Here is an 18264-nt window from a genome sequence, read left to right on the forward strand (position 1 = left end):
TTTTAGACATGTTCAATATTATTTATAATATTATCGTTTTCATTTATAATTTATTTAATTTTAATTAATTTTTTATCATATTATTTATAATTAGAAAATTTTAATTATAATTTCAATATATATTTTCCCCTTACAACAAAACAAATAATTGGTAGTTGAAAACACATAAAACAAATTAATTTCAAATTGATTCCCTTTGATTTTCTTCCCCTAAAAAATATTATGGTAAAACTTATAAATAAGTAGATCTATATAGATTTTGATTTATTTTCCATTGATTTTTAAATAAACATTAATTTATGAATTTTTATTGATTTTCCAATAATAATCTAAATATTTTTTTATTTTTTTAAAAAATATTTTTGTTTTTGTACAAAGAAAGAAAAAAAAAAATCACAAGAAAAAAAGGGATGTTTTTCCTTTTCTATTTCTATGTGTTTTATATTTAAAAATATTTAAATATTTTGCACAGATCGTAAAAAAACAAATTATAAATATTTACAATCTAAGCTTTATTATTTTTGTAGTCCAAAAAAAAAAATATAAAACAATAACAACAATAACTTAGAATCCAAAATGTAAAAAATATTTTTCCCTTTGATTACATTAGTTATTCAAAATATTTATATATATATATATATATATATATATATATTTATATATATATATAGGATACGATAATAATTTATAAATATTGTATTATCCCTATTGACCCTTTATTTACGAATAATCAAGTGAAAAAAAAAAAACAAATTTCCCCAAATTTCTTTCATAAATGTTCTTTGTTTTCGTTTCTTTTTCCCTCCTTTTTTACGTTCTCCTTGATTTTATTACCGTTTTTCAATAATAAATAATTATAAATAGCTATTTCTTAAAAATCGTATATATATTTTTTTTATATTATATATATTATTGTTATATATAATACATGAATGTTTATTGTTATATTGTATTTTATATGTGTACTACATATATACAAAAATTGTGTATACAATTAATTAAAAGGCAATTTCTATGTAATTATTATGTACATTAAAATTGGGAATGAATATTAATTATTAATGTATATACGATATTAAATTATCATACTTGAAAAAAAAAAAATTGAATAATTTTTGAATTTTTTTCTAAAATAAGCAAAAAAAAAAAAAATTTGAATTTTAAAATTGTTTTGACTTTTCTTGTGAAAATTTTTTTTTTGATTTTCCTATCATAAACTTTTATTGTTGTTTCTTTTATTTTCAAAAACTTATATACGATAGTCGAACTTATGAACTGCAAGGTATTTAGTTACTTAGAATTAATTGAGGTCTTAAGGTTATGTTTTTATTATTTCAATATATTTATTTTAGTACTGCAAGGATTCTTGAAATAAATGTACTAAATAAATTGTACTGTACTAAATCGAAACTGTCTGAATTACTCCAAACCCAAACTTAATATGACAATATTTTTGAAAAGCTAAGCTGCTTTTTTAAAATTTTAAAAAATTTGATTAAAAATTTATACGTGTGATTTCTCTCTGGTCCATTTCTCTCAGAACAAATAAATTCGAAACTGGTTGATTTTAGAACTGACTATAGAGTCAAATTTTTTAAAGGCAATTGTAACTGAATATGACAATTTTTCAATTAGGCGCCCTCTTATCATGTGGAAGTGATTTTATTTCATATTTTTTTTTAAAAGATTTAGTTATATATAGTAAAAACTTTCTTAGAACATAAAAATGTACATAATAAAGTAAATGCAATATTATACATTAGCATTAGGTTTAATATTACATATATAGGTATATATATATATGTATAATATAATATATATTCTAATTTTTCACATTAAAATCATAATCTTTAATTTTATTTCAAATAATTCACTATATATAATAATACACAAACACACACATATTATTGTGTAAATATGTAACGTGTAGTTTATCAAATTGCTTAAAATTCCTCGGTATATCATAATTAAAAATATATGTAAATATATAGTATATTAGGTATATCTATATACTTATTAGAAAAGGAGACTATATTATTTATTCAAAACTAAATTAATTTCATCTCTTTAATATTTTCAAAAATCTATTATACATAGGTATATATATATATGAAAATTGTCTATATATTTCTACTCTATTTGTCATATTATATATTGAATTTGTACCTATATCTTAAAATTGAGCCTATATACATAAATTATTATCACATTACACTAGATTGAGGTATTGATAAATAATATTATTGATAAACACGCAATAAAATTAAATTAGAAATTATTTATAATTTGTAAAATAATATTATTTTAGTACAATAAATACAAAAAAAAAAAAAATAGTACTATATTGACATTCAGAAAAAGTTTAGATATTTTAGCTTTAAAAATTTTGATTTAAAAATTATTTTGGCTGCATAAAATGAAAGCACAGATGAAAATAATTGACCCCAAGCTTTTGGGGGAATTTTAAATGATACGAGTAACTAGCTATAATACAATTTTTCTCGGCTTCTTCTTGATTTTCTTAAAAAAAAATTTGCCTTATGCATTGGGGCATTTAGGCCTTCACACGTTTTGTATTTTCCAGCTTCTTCATTTTACGCTCAACTTTAAATTTTTTCCTGTTATTAAACGAATATTTTTATATTTAGAATTTCTCGGAATTTTCTGTTCCCAAATGAATTTTATTATATTTAGAATTTCCCAAAATTTCCTGTTCCCAAATGAATTTTATTATATTTAGAATTTCCGAAAATTTCCTGTTCCCAAATGAATTTTTTTAAAATTTATGAAAATTTCATTTCCTAGAAATTTGCACTCTCAGTACAATTTCATTTTACTTTGTCAACTATAGGTGCAATCTTATATATAGTGTGTTTTTATTTTAGGCAGTCAAACTTTAAATTTTTATTCTAAAACTTAGTAAAATTTTAAAATTTTTTCACACAAATTTTTTATTTTCATCTTAAAATGACAATCTATAAACTCTGTACAAATTATTTATTTAAATTAAAAACAAAAAAAAAAAATAAGAAGCTTAATTTAAAATGTATACTTAGTGTTATTTTATATAATATAGAAATATTAAAAAAAAAAATTTTACACATAAAAATTTTATTTTGAGTAATTTTTACTTTTTTTTTTTTGATTTTAATTAAAAAGCAAGACCTAAAAACACGTTCTATATATAAATGTATAAAAATATTTTATAATTTTCTAATTTCAACTGCATGAAATAATAATTATTATTAAATTTATATTATTATAATTTTTGTTTTACTTTATGTTATATACAAATATTTTCATAATATATAAATATATACTGTTATAACTTAATTATGAATATTATCACAATTATAAAGTTATTTTAGAAAAATAACTAAAATAATTTGCCTCAAAAGGAAATAATATGTACCTCAATGAAGCCCATCTACGAGTATACATACATATAATCAATATTCAATATTTTATAAATTTAATTTTAAAATATTGAATTGAAATATAATAAATATAATATAAAATGAATTATTTAATGCTAATTAATTTTAAGAAAATATTAAATATCATATAAAATGGCTTCATTATAAATGGAACAATAAAATTTGAATGATTTTATAAAAAATTCTATAATAATCGAATATCAAAAATATTTAATTCTAAAATATTAATAAAATATTATTGCCTTGCTTTTATTTCAATATTCAATAATGCTCAAATCAGAATAGCTTAAAAGCAATATTAGTTCGTAAAACAAAATTTATAGAATATTTCATATAAAATATTTGGCATATAATATGAAAAATTATTAGAAATTTTTTATTAAAAATTAAATAGAGATTTGGAAATTATTTTTCAAAAAAATTCAAATTCGAAATATTTAAAACAAATTTTAATTAAATTTTATATGAAGTTCATCTTCTATTAAGCTTCCTTTTATATAAATAAATTATTAAAAATTAGTTTTTTTTAAACGTTTATAATATTTTTATGATAAGGACAAATCACATTTGAAAAATAGTGTATAGAAACACAAACAAAGCATTGATAATGGTTTTTTTGCAACATTTCATAGGTCATATAATTGCATTTGAGTTGTTTTAAGTATATAAGAGTTTTAGGGCACGATCACATATTTAACTATTTTACTCACTACAACTAGATAACTTGCAATTATTAGTTTAAAGATATTAAATTTTAAAGATACAAAATTTAGCAATAAGAAATAATTTATCATGAAATATATCTAGTTTTGGCATTATCATTTTTTAGATATTTAAAAAAAACTTTTAAACTTATAAATATTAATCACAGATGAGACATCGATTCTATGACACCTAGTTTAATTATCTAAAAATATATAAAATTTTCGAGTTATCTTACTCTATCTCACTTATCTCTATTTTCGAGTATTATTATAGTATTATTTTGAGCATTAATCTCACGAGTATTATTGTAAAATGTTATTTTCGAGTGAGAAGAAATTTTTTCGTTTTGAAATAATTAACAAATATAAATTGAACACAGGACTAAAGTCTAACATAAGAAGAAGAAGAAGAAGAAGAAGTAATCTTATTGGAAAATTGAAATATCGATTTAAAAATACTGAGAATTCTTATTTGAAAGTGAATAAAAAGTGAAATGAAAAAGCGAGATATATGATTGGGCTTTCAATTGCTACCAGAGTAGTTAAGATTAGTGCGAAACGGATACCGATCAGTTTAAAAAGATTTATTCAACATTTTGCGTGTTTATAATTTTATATTCGAAAATGCATACATGCATATCAGAATTTCTGATAATAATTGAAAAAATGTTAAAAATTTTAAAATCTTAACAAATTAGGAAAACTCGAATTAAAAAATTAACTACCTGTCTATTTGTTAATTTATTCTTGTTAGAATTTTCTTATAAAAATTTTATATATAGTTGAAAATTATACGCTTAATGGAGCATTAAAAACGTTCTTAGTCTTATAATTATTATTTATTCTAATTATTCTAATTAATTTAACCAACTTGTAAATTGTATTATTCATTTTCCATATGTAACTCTTAATTCACAAGAGAAAAATTGAGAGAACAATGAGAGAATGCATTTGATATTTGATCAATCCTTTCTTTAAAACAAATATAATTAAATTGTGAATTTTGAGAAATTTTGAATGAAATTGAGAGTTCAAATAATTGAAAAATCTACTACATCCAATATCTGCTACAAAAAAAATCTCTTTTTCGGGGAAGCTTTTTTTTCTTTACTGACAAGAGACGTATGTTATAGTATTGTAGAATGATGAGTAAAAGACATTTACTGTTATGATACTAATATTATATTCTGTTAATTGCTTTCATGTTATTTAAATTAAATTATGGGAAATTGCATTTTATTATTGTGATTTGTTCTTATACATAAAACAAAAACAAGAAAAATATCAAAAAACAAACAAATAAAAATAATTTTAATATATTTATATTTAAAATATTATAGTTCCATATTAAATTTATTATATTATATATAATATTATTTATTTATAAAATAATTAATTATATTTCACACTTATTTAATATTTTTTTCTTAAATGAAAACTCACAATAATTTTACTTATTTTTTTTTTTTTTTTTTTAAATATTTAATTTTATCTTATTACTATTATTATTATAAAATATTAAAAACTATAAATATATTTTTACATATATACATATATATAACTTATTTATATTATTTTTTTTCTTTCTTTTTTTTTCCGTCTTCTATATTATATATAATATATATATATATTCAATATTAAATTTTTTTGCTGAAACTTAAAAAAAAAAATCTTTGTATATCTACACCGTCAAATTTGAAAATGAAAAAAATTGTAAATGATAATTTTGCTAAAATATGAAAAATATGAAAAAACAAAAACAATTATATAAAATGTGCACTATATACCACTATATACTACAATCAATGAAAATCAAATTTTGAAAAATATTATGGGAACATCAAAAAAAAATTAAAAAAATAAAATTTTTTTTTATAAAATGCATCACCCTCTCACAATAAAATAATCAAAAAAAAAAAATAAATATAAACGCGTCCATTTTATTTTTTTGTTGCTATACTACAACTACAACTACATAATATATATATATAAAAAATTTCATAATGAAAAAATTTCTTTGCAATACAAATAAAAAAAAAATTTGAATACAAAACATTCTATTGAAAAATTTATTTATTTTTTTTTTTTATATTATATATTTATTATATAATATATTCAAAAATTGAAAACACGCAAAAAAAAAACAAACAAACAAACAAAATTTTTGTTATATTACCTATTAATATAATATCGAAAAAACAAAAAAAAAAAAATCAGTTCGAAATTGGAACCACCAGAGAAGTTAGCATCTGCTTCCAGTGCAATGTAAGTCTCAAGCCATAATAAAAATTTATAGTTTGAATGAAATAAAGCTGTTATACATTCTTTTATATAATATATATATATATATATATAAATTTTTATTTAAATATATTAATTAATAATTATTACAGGCAATTTTAAATAAAAAAAAATTTTTATTATTTAAAAAAAAAACAATAATCAAAATTCATTTTTCGAAAATATTCAATAATTTTTGTAGTTGTGTTTTTTTTTATATAATTATTAAATATTATAACTATTATACTCATACAATATTAAACATCAATATTTTGTTTGAGATGAACAAAATTTTTTTTTAAAATAATTCATTCCTTTGTTCACATTAATTTTGGTTTCTGTTATAAATTAAAAAGATCGCATATGTATTTTAATTTCAAGATTTTTCTTGAAATTTTTTTCTATTTTTATAAAATATATAAAATTATATTAATATTGTTTGTTGCTAGTTCTATTATTATTATATTCAACATATAAAACAAGTGCATAATACCAATATCAAAAAATATAATATAAAATCAAATCAGAGTTAAAAAACAAAACCCATTGTTTTCTTAATTTATTGTTTCACTAAAAAATTTTTTTAATTTTAAAATTTTTCATATTTTTTCATATTTAAATTTAAATTCTTATATATTATTTTTTTTCTCACTCTCTCAATATTTTATTACAATTAAATATTATTTATAATTAATATTATATAAAGCATTTATTTTATGAATTTTCGCAATTATATTTTTTTCTATAGCTTCTATCGTATTTTATTAAAAATAATAAAGAGCACTTATGTTATTATATTGTAGGCAATTTTAATTGAATTTTTATATAAATTAGTTTTTAAAAATTAGCTTTATATTATACCTATAAATAATATAATTAATTAAATTAAATGTTTATTAGATAATAATATATATTTGTTATAATTATGCATAATTCTAGTTACACATTCACTCATTTAGAATATTGTTAGTTAAAAACCAACTCTGAATGCAAAAAAAAAAAACAAAAAAAAAAGTTATCATAAATATTAAATCAAGTTCTCTCTCTCTCTCTCTCTCTTTTTTATTTAATTCTTTATATAATGTATGAATTCTCTTAAATTTTACCTACAAATATTTTAATAATTACATTGATAACAATAAAATATTAACAGTGTTTTATTATACCTCATAATAAATTGGGAGAATTTCTGATAATAATATTGAGTATGAAGCAATGACTGTAGTGTTCCCACTCTGTTAAAATAAAATGTATACAATTTCGAGAAAAAAAATGTATTCAAAATGTATCCAGCCTCGTAAAGTAGATTTATTATACTAAGTCGTCTTATTTTACACAAATTAACTCATAATTAATGAGTTTTAATTTCAACAATGTGAGTTTTTGTTAGCTTATAGTAAATTTTTTTAAGAAATCACATACAATTTCTATTACATTTTAAATGTACAAGTTAATGTTAGAAAATACATATATGTATATGTTCTGTAATTGTTGAATTATGCGGTAGAGACAATTCATCATGAAAACAGACAAATTTTAAAAAGTATGCATTTTCTATTACATCTAGCTTACATCAAAATATTTCTTATCCAAATAAATTTGGAAATTTGTTTGGAAAAGCCAGCAAATAATATTTTTTGAAGATAAACCAATTTCACAATTTAATATTAACAGAATTTTAACAGTTTTGTAATATTTATGTAGTATTTGAAAAATAAATGTATTCATATTTCTGTAAAAATTTTGAAATGTAGCCAATTTTGGTATTTTAGCAGATTTGATTATCTATGTATCCAACCTTAATTTAAAGAAAAAATGAAATTTAAAGAAACGGATTTTTTAGCTTTTTTACCAGAATACTGATTAAAATTGTTAATATTGTAATTTGTAACAGTAAAAAGCTGTTAATTTATTTAATTAAAAATTGTATGTAAAAAGAGTTCATGCTCAGTAATTCAGTATTCATAAGTCTCGAGAAATTTTGCTATTTTCTCTAACAGAGATCAAGTATTATTAATTTTTTCTCTTTATTAATTTTCAAATAAGATTGTCTCTTTATACGATTCAATGAAATTCAATCAAATATCACATAAAATTCTTATACACAAATAATATTAAAGAGAGCATGAATAACAATATTAAGCAGGAGTATACAAAATAATCTTCTCTTTCTAATTTTGCTCATTTTAATTTGACATATTTCTGAACAAAATTAGAAAAAAAAATTAAAATTATTGATAACTATTTTTTTTTTTTTTTGCATTTTGAAATTTTTTAACTAATTTATTTCCAATAATTGTACCGAAAAGAAAAAGCAACAAATCATAATTTTATACTCAGTAGATAATTTTTAAATATTTTATTTTATGTAGAAAATATTGAAAAAAAAAATGTATTCAAATTTATGCAAAAAAATTTTTGTTTTAAAAATATTTTTCATAATTTAAATTCAAAAAAAAAAATTATCATCATAATATACATTACATGATTACATAGGGAAGTATATATATTAGATTTCATATATAAAAATTATTATTAAAAAATTCTCCCACACAATACAGACACCGCTCAAAATTGCTTTCTTTGCAATATTAAATTGTGAAAGTAAATAATCATAAACGCCTAAATATAATCAGAGATTTACATAATAAATAATTATTTAAAAAACAATATGCGCCCAATACAAACACAAACAATACAAGTGCATCTGCAGCAGCAATTTTAGTTTTACGCAAAATTAAACTAACTTTTTTTTTTTTTGTTGAAAGGCAAAACAGGAAGAAATGAAAAAAAGCAAACACAGTTCACATCTTGGTTTTAGCATTTATGTTCTAAAAAAAAGCAATCACAAGCAAAATAATGGCTTTTATAGTTGAAAACGTTTTGATTAAATAATTAATTAAAATGATGTCTAAACTTTTTTGTGATTCAAAAAAAAAAAAAAAATAAAATTTTATTCGAAAATTTTCTAACACTGTGTATAAAATAATTACTAGTATTATTAAAAAATGAAAGAATGAATTTTTACTAAATGAATAAAATTATAATAATTTTTTTTTTGAAAAATGAATGAATGGCAAATTGAAAAGTTTGTTTTTGGTAATGGAAAAATTTTTCAGCGATTCTTGTTATATTTGGATATGCAAAATATTTGGCTTTCTTGTATATATTATAACGAAGTCTTTTATGGTATGAGATTTTAGTATGATTACGCTCATTAACATTACGATATTAAAATATTAAAATACTTATACCATTTTAATCAAATCTAAATTAATGTATATAAAAATTTTACGCTAAAAAATAAATAATATTACAAATATTTTATATAGTTTACACGATTTGTGTGATCTTTATATTTTAATAGGTCACTCACTATAGTATTGAAAATAACCATACATTTCAACAGTGTTATTCGGAACTGATAAAAAATTTGAGAAAATTTCAAAAATTCTCTTCATATCTAAATTTTCTCTCTCAATAATATTATTATTATTACTATAATATTATAAACAATAATTATATGAAATATTTTCAGCGAAAATGAAATATTTTCGGCGAAAATGAAATATTTTCGGGTAAAATGGTACAAAAAATCTAATTTGAGATCTAGTTCATCTTTAAAATGATTATTTCTATAATATAAATGAAACTACTTTAATTCTTAACTTGTTGAAATTTTTCGCTAAGTTGAAATTTATATAATTATTTTTATTATTTTCTATAATAAAGCTAATTCCAATCCTCAATAATATCTCAGACAATCTAATATTTAAATCTACTTTTGACTTTTGCAATTTGTAGCATTGCAAAATTGTAAAAAATACAGAATTCGTCTCTTAGCAATGAAAATACTCAGAGTACTTTAAAGACCATTGAACAATTTTAAACTGTGTTTAATATAGGGTAAACATTTTAAAACCTTAAAAAACAGCCATCAAATTTTTTTTTTATAAAATTATTAAATTTTTTTGCAGTTTTTATAATTGGCACAAATAAAATATGGCAAAAACCACATTGAACAAAAAAAAAAATATATATAAAGAAAAACTAAACCGCATTTTCGTTTGAAATTCACAAAACAATTCACGAAAATTTTTTTTAATTTTGTTGATGATTTTTTTTGGTAATTTTTTTTTTTCATACAAAAATACTAAAATTTTTACAGAGAACTCAAGATCAAATCAGGTGCCATGGTTCAATATCTATATAGAAGAGGCCGACAAATAAAACTTTCTTCGCCCAGGTAACCAAAAATACAAAACAATTTTTCGTATGAACATCGAAAAAATAAAAAAAATAATTTCGCAAAAAAAAATATTTTTATATTTTTAATTACAAATTTACAAAAAAAAAAGAAAAACCTCTGATTTTAATTCTCTTTAAAAACTTCACCTAATTTCTTTAGAATTTATTTAATATTTTTTATATTAAAAAAAAATATGTGCATTTAATAACATTTATTTTCTGTTTTTCAATAAAAAAAAAAAAAAACTCAATTATTTGCATAATTTTTTTTCCAAAAAAAAAAATCTACAACAAATAAAATTTTATTGAGCCCAAAAAAGAAAAAAAAATTTAATAACAAAAAAAATTAAATTATTTTTAAAATTAAAAATTAAAAATAAAAAATTTTTTTTTTTTGGGACAAAAAAAAAATTTAATCTCATAGCATATTTTTCGGCTTCTTTTCCAATATTTTTATTGCCTTTGGATAATTTTTGTCAATAACACACAAATTGGATAATCATTAATTAAAATACTCTTTTTGTTGTTTTTCCTCGAACAAAACATTTTCTCCAGGATTAATTATTTGGTAAATGAAAACTTCATAGAATGGAATGGTGTATATTATTGTTTAAATTTTTGTTTTTCATCATGTTTCATTAAAAATGGGTCCATTTTTTTTTTTCAAAATTGTTGCTTATGTAAAGCAAAAAAAACAACAAAAATCTACATAGCACGTTATTCTTTTCACTTTGTATCTAATTTTATATAGTATTGGTTGAGGTGTGATCATAAAAGAAATTTAATATTAAAATAATAAAATCTTCATCAATTGCATAAATTTTGGCGCAACATACTTATATATTTTATGAATTTTTGTTATAAAAATTTTCTCTGTGTCTCTCTTACTTTTTTTTGTCTGTAATTTGTATTGTAATTGAAGGGATACTCTAAAATATTTTCTCTTTTACTCATTATTTTCTACTCATAAATATATGAAATTATATTCAAGTTGAAACGTTACTGTTACAGTTACTTTGAGTACTATACTCTTAAATGATTTTATTTGATATTTTATTGGCCTAACAACAATCATATAATCACAATCATACATCGCTCTTAATCAAGTTTTCAATTAAATTTTTATTTGCAATGAGAATGCCGATGTTCCAAATAAATTCCCACTATGTTGTGAGATGGCAGTAAAATTTACTCTCACATATTAGAGAATCACATTTGTTTTTTCGTATACAAAATGTAATCTCTGTTCTTATAATGTTCTTTTGCTCTCAATACCTAGAAATATTGTACTCTTTTTTTTCAAAGCATTGAATTTTTATAGAAAATTGTTGGTTCTCATCAATTTATTTTGATAAAACAAAATAATATAAATAATAGGAAAGGTTAATATTCTTCGAACATTAAACATGTTAGTGCAACATTAAGACTTAGCAATTTTTAACATAAATTAAAATAGATAATTTTTAAGTTTAATTTAGTTTTTGATTCAATTTATACGTCAGCGTACAGATGGTAATGTGCAGTTCTAATTTCTGTAAACATATTATGGATGTTATTTATAATAATATTTTATAAAGGTAGATTAATATAATTTTATTAAAATGTATATAACACGTAATTATTCGTTTATTTCTTTTTTTTTAAAGTCTTAATAATAATAAAATAAATCATTATTATTTATTTTATTCTACAATATTATTTAAATCAAGAAATAATAATTCACAAATTAGTTGTAATATTAAAACTTAATGTTTTTTTTTTTTTAATTAAAATATCTGTATTATATTGTACAACTATAAGATATTACCAGAAAAAAAAATGTATTATAATAGCTCTCAATTTATATCTGAGATTAAAATATAAATGAAATAATACTGCAAGAGAACGAAACACAAAACATTGTGATACATTTTGTTTGAAATAGAATCAAACACGTTCGAAATAAAACAATCTGTTATCTATACAAATTAATACAAAAATATAGAAAATTTAATATATTATAATTGTTGATAGTCGCGTATATTTTCATTTAAAAAAAAATTCATAATTTTGTGGTCCGCCACATTATCTGTACTATTCATTTAAATTCAATATATTATACAACATGAAAAATAATAATAATATAATATAGTCATTCCATTTTATTAGAATTAAAATTAAAATACAAAATAAATACTATTTAAAAAAAATATATATACATACATATATATTTTTCTTTCATTCATATATATATTTATATATTCGAAATTCAAAATGGTTATGGCTTTTTGCATGAAAATTTTCATTTAATTTTTATATTTAATCCTTTTGTTATTATTATTATTATTTTACATATTTATATCATAAAATATTCCCAATAGTTTAATTATACAAAAATTATTTTAAATAATGATAAAGGAAAAATATAATTTCCAAATAATTATATTATTTTTAATGCATTATTTTATTATAATAAAAAAATAGTGTATATTCTATAATTTTAATCGAATTTTAAAAATATATATATTTTTTTTTATAATGCTTTCACACATGATATTTAGATAGTTTCGATCAATGAATGAAAATTATTTGTTACCATTTTTATTTTTTTATAAAAGACATATTTGAAATGTGTTATACAAATATGTTTCTTATTATTTCCAACACGTATTGGTTAATAAATAATAGGCAAATAATATTAAATGAATTATAAAATTTAAAAAATGTGAAAAATAATTATTACTCGTATGTTTTTTAAAATTACTACAATAATATCCGGATTAATTTATAATATTAATTTTAAATGGATTACATTTTAAGCTAATTTATTGCGAACGCACAATATTTTGTGAAAAATTTTATTAAATATTAAAAATGAAATATTTATATTTATTGATGAGTCATATTGCATTTCTAAGATGCTTCGTTTGATCATACATGTTACATTAAACATGTCCATTTTGAATCAAACTGTATGATTATACTCGTATAAAACAAAAATGCTCTCTTTGCATGAAATCAGATATATAACAATATTGTTAAATTCTAAATAAACTTTTTTTTAAAATTGGAATTATTATGTAATTAAAATACAATTTGAATCAAACAAAAAATAAAATAAAAATGGTAACAAATAAGAAAAAAAAAACATTTACAATTCATATCAAATAATTAATTACGATTTACCTACTGTTATGACAGTAAAATTAATTATGAAAGTAGTTTGATTAAAATTTTCTATTTTTTTTATATAATAGTTATGCATAGCTTTGAATTTTATTAGCCAGTTAAAACCACTATAGCAAATTATATTCATCACCAAAATAATTAATGTTGCTATATTGTTATAAAATTTTTTTTTTCCATTTTCATTAATAGTCAATTTTAGATTTAGATTAATTAATTATCCCCAGAATTGTCCTGTATTATAGTTTTTAAGAAAAACTTTTACCCATTTTTTTAAAATTTTTTTTTTAATTTAATAAATTTTTAAATTTATTTTTTATATAAAATTTTTTTTTTTTGTTATATACACCCTGTTTTTCTTTTCTTGTTATATAATATTTTAATTATTAATTTTATTAATTATTTGAATAAATTTACGACAGAGCATTTTACAATAAAAAATTATCAAAATATACAAAATATAAATATTATACATATTTAATATAATAATTACTAAAAATTATACTAGTTTAAATAAAACTTAAAAATATTATTAACATTTAAAATATTTTTGTTTTACTTTTTTTTTAAAACACTCAAAATTACTCAATATTACACTCAGAGCTTTTTGCTTAAATATTTTTAAATTATATAAATTTTTTTAGTTTATTATTAAATAATTCTATTTTCATTTTAAAATATTTACTTTATTTTTTTTTTGTTCTAAAATTTTAATGAAAATTTTGTTATAATTATAGGAGAATGATAATAATATAAGAGTATATAGTTATAAAATCAATCAATTTCAATCGAAAATGTTCACTTAGGTTTTCAAACAAAAAATTTGTTATCTAAAATATTTTAGTCTCATCTAAAAATAATTTATAAAATTAATTAATTTTTAATTGACAATATCATAATTGTTTTCATTTTATGAATTAGTACCTAATTTTTGATTGATTCTATTGACTAGGGACTGTATAACAAATTGAAAATTTAAAATTACAAATTCAATAATGTCAAATAAAAATTTTTTGCCAACTAGAAAATAATTCTAAAGATTTATTTTAATTTTTCAATATTGAGTTCATTAAAGAATGTAAATTAACAATGGTATTAAACTTTATCGAACTTTATCGAACATGTTGCATCAAACATGTTGTATTCTTAATGTGTGTCAAACAAAATAATCAGAAATAGGACGTTAAATATTATTTCACTCACATTATTATATAAATGTATATAAAAAAATTTATATACACAAAATAAAAGTAAAACTTTATCGAACATGTTGCATCAAACATGTTGCATTTCTAATATAATATAAAAGAATTTATGTACAATAAATAAAATACATTTTTTCAAAATCTTGTATTTTTAATATGAAAATTTAATTTTTGTATTTTGTTTTAATAACAAATTTAAATTTATTTTCATAAATTTTTGGTAACTAATATTGCACAAAAAAAAAAAAAAATTTTAATAAAAATTAATTTTTCAAATTGTTTTCAATAATTTTTATTCTTGTTTTTTTAGTGATAATTAATAATTTGTTTTTGTTTTTATTTTTATAGTGAATTGTTGAGAATTTTTTTTTTGATTTGAGAATTTCGTTTTTTTTTTCTTTTCTTTTATTTTTATGTTTTCCTTTGGTTTTTTTATTGGTTAATGTGCTTCTTTATTATGCTTTATGTTTGCGCCGCACAACCACTACAACTATTACTATTATATCACAATTATTACACTACTGCTATCATATTCAACATAAACACCAATAAACGATGTGCCTTCATTTTTGTGTTCCCGATTTTTCTGTTTTTTTTTTTTTTTTGTTTCTTTACATTGTGCTCAAACAAATCACATACAAATACGATTTTAATTCCACAAAATATATATACGCTCACAATATCATACACACACACAAACACAAAATTAATATATTTTTAAAATAAATGTGCCGTCCACACGCACCCGCACACACATATATGTACAAAAAATATAATTCAATTTCAAAAATTTCATATATTTTTTCCAATTCACAAACATACATAAATACATACATGATTACATAATATCCATATAAAATATGATTTTTGCACGAATAAAAAATAATTTGATGCACGCACACCACATTACAAAAAATTTCCTTTCTTTTTTTTTTTTTTTAATTTTTTTCTTTTTTAAATTTGATAAAAAAATCAAATTTTTAATGCATACATTATAAACGCATTCAACATATTATGTAAAAAAAACTACATACATAAATCAAAACAATACAAAAACATGAATACCTATCGTAATTTTCCTTATCCCATTGTGATCCTTATAACGTTTTAAAAATTTATATAATAAATAAAAAAAAGTTATCGAACAAATCGTATATCGCTGATTAGGCGGGCATCTTCTAGTTTCAAACATAATGCATCATTTGTGGCACGGTTACCAACCATCCGAAGGCATAAAAGTCAATCATTACATTCACCGGGCAATCAAAAAACACCAGGAAGTGATCGATTAGGTAGTGGAACTGGTGGTGGAAGCGGTGGCGGAGGTAGTGGTGGTGGTGGTGGTGGTACTGGATCAACTCGTACAACAAGATGTGCACGTTTAAATGATATGAATACATCAGCAGAGAATTTGGGTAAGAAGAAATTTATAATAATATTTTATTTTATTAATTTTTTTTTTTTAAAAAAATTATTTTTAAAAATCTTTTTCTAATCTTTTCCTTATGGTGTGTTGTTCCATTTTATAATCTATATATATATTATATTTTTTTTTACACAATTCTAAATTTAATTTAATTATTTTTTTTCTTTTGGTATTTTTTAAAATTCTTATAATTTTTATTTATTTTTACAATATGTTTATTTTTGTAAATTTATTCTTTAAAAATTATTAATTAATTAATAAATTAGTGCATCCCTAAAAGTATGCAATTCAACATTTTCTTTATAAAAATATTAACTGTTTTGTTAGATAGCTAGCTATCAATCAAACAAAAAATTTGTTGAATTTTTTTCAAAAGTGTAGAACTTTTTGTATTATCGGTATTAACATTTTCTTGTATGTGGGCTCCCAAATATCCCTTGGCTTGCCTATAATTTTATTAATAATTTTTAAAGAAATAAATTTTTATTTTTAAAATATTTTCATTTTTTCACAATTTCATTTTCATTATATTTGATTTTCGTTTATTATTAAATTTTTTAATATTAATTTGATTTGATTTTCTAATATCTTTTTAAATGTTATTTAATATTATAATTATTATACTCACTATATCTAAACTAATAACTAACACATTTAATTATTATATACATTATTGTTTTCACAATATTATTTCTATATATATATATATATATATATATATATATACAAATTAATTATTATGCGTCTTCTTATTTCCAAAAAAAAAAAAATAATAATTTCTTCTATTAAAAATTTTACATTTTTAATATTATTAATAATTCTTTTAATATTATTTTTCAAATAACTTATTAAATAAAAAAAAAATTTTATTAAAAAATTAATAACTATTTAACAAAAAAAAAACACAAAAAACTTGCATTATTTGTTATATTTTTTTGTAAAATGAAGCAAAAGAAAAAATTCTGTCATGTTTGAATTTAAAAATTCAGAAATTTATAAAGCAAAATGATGAAGAAATGAGAAAAGTTCTAAGCATTTTATAAACTTTTCTTAGAAATTTTAATAATTTATTGTGGTGTCCTTTTGTATTAAAAAAGCAAAAAAAAAAAAAAATTGAAAAGCGAATTTAAAAAAAAGGATACTATTTTGGTATTTTTACTTCAATATCAATGTCGTACAAAAATTAGTAAGTAAATGTAAAAAATTAAAAAAAAATTGAGTTGAGAAAATGAGTTCGAATTTCTAAATGTAAATTGTTTTTATATTTCACTATTATATTATTATTATTATTATTATTTTTTTGTATTAAATTTGTATAAATAAATTTTAATATTTTAAGATAAACGTGTTTGAATGTTTAAAAAATTATTGTTATTTCTATATTATTAATATTATTATTATAATTATTATTATTATTAAATATAATATTTAAATATAAAATAAATTCAAGTTTAAAAAAAATAACTCAATACTATCACTCATATTCTGGTAGTCGTATATCGCATGCAAATATTGCATGTTACTATTACGCCTATTTATTATTATCGTCGACGTGATAATTAAATGTGGTGCGAAACTTGACTTGCTGGTTAAAAATGTTAAAATTATCATATATGCTCTTTCTATAATTCTTTCTGCTTAAGAATTTTAAAAAATTTTATGCTATTTAATAGTAATTTTTTTATTACCTCAATAATTGCACTCGATGCATCATAACGTGAGAGTTTTTCTAATTTAAATCTCAAAAATAAAATGGAAAAAACGGTAAAGTTTGTAATTACAAAAATTATATTTAATTA

At 19.1% G+C, this 18264-nt stretch overlaps 1 protein-coding gene across 27 annotated transcripts in view; it reads left to right on the top strand.

Annotated features, from left to right (window-relative positions):
• LOC129614661 (potassium voltage-gated channel subfamily KQT member 1) overlaps window positions 1-18264 on the top strand; it is a 134372-nt gene that overhangs the window by 75961 nt on the left and 40147 nt on the right. For 11 of the 27 annotated variants that reach the window (XM_055529392.1, XM_055529393.1, XM_055529408.1 and 8 more), the window contains 3 exons: window positions 6359-6406; window positions 10590-10667; window positions 16207-16454. In XM_055529392.1, the coding sequence (XP_055385367.1) occupies window positions 6359-6406; window positions 10590-10667; window positions 16207-16454 (374 nt within the window). Of the gene's footprint in view, window positions 1-6358; window positions 6407-10589; window positions 10668-16176; window positions 16455-18264 lie in introns of all 27 variants that reach the window. The other 16 variants (XM_055529415.1, XM_055529417.1, XM_055529418.1 and 13 more) reach the window with 8 other exon arrangements.

The sequence above is a fragment of the Condylostylus longicornis genome, unplaced genomic scaffold (assembly GCF_029603195.1).
Source record: "Condylostylus longicornis isolate FDR11 unplaced genomic scaffold, ASM2960319v2 ptg000114l, whole genome shotgun sequence".
NCBI classification, from domain to species: Eukaryota; Metazoa; Arthropoda; class Insecta; order Diptera; family Dolichopodidae; genus Condylostylus; species Condylostylus longicornis.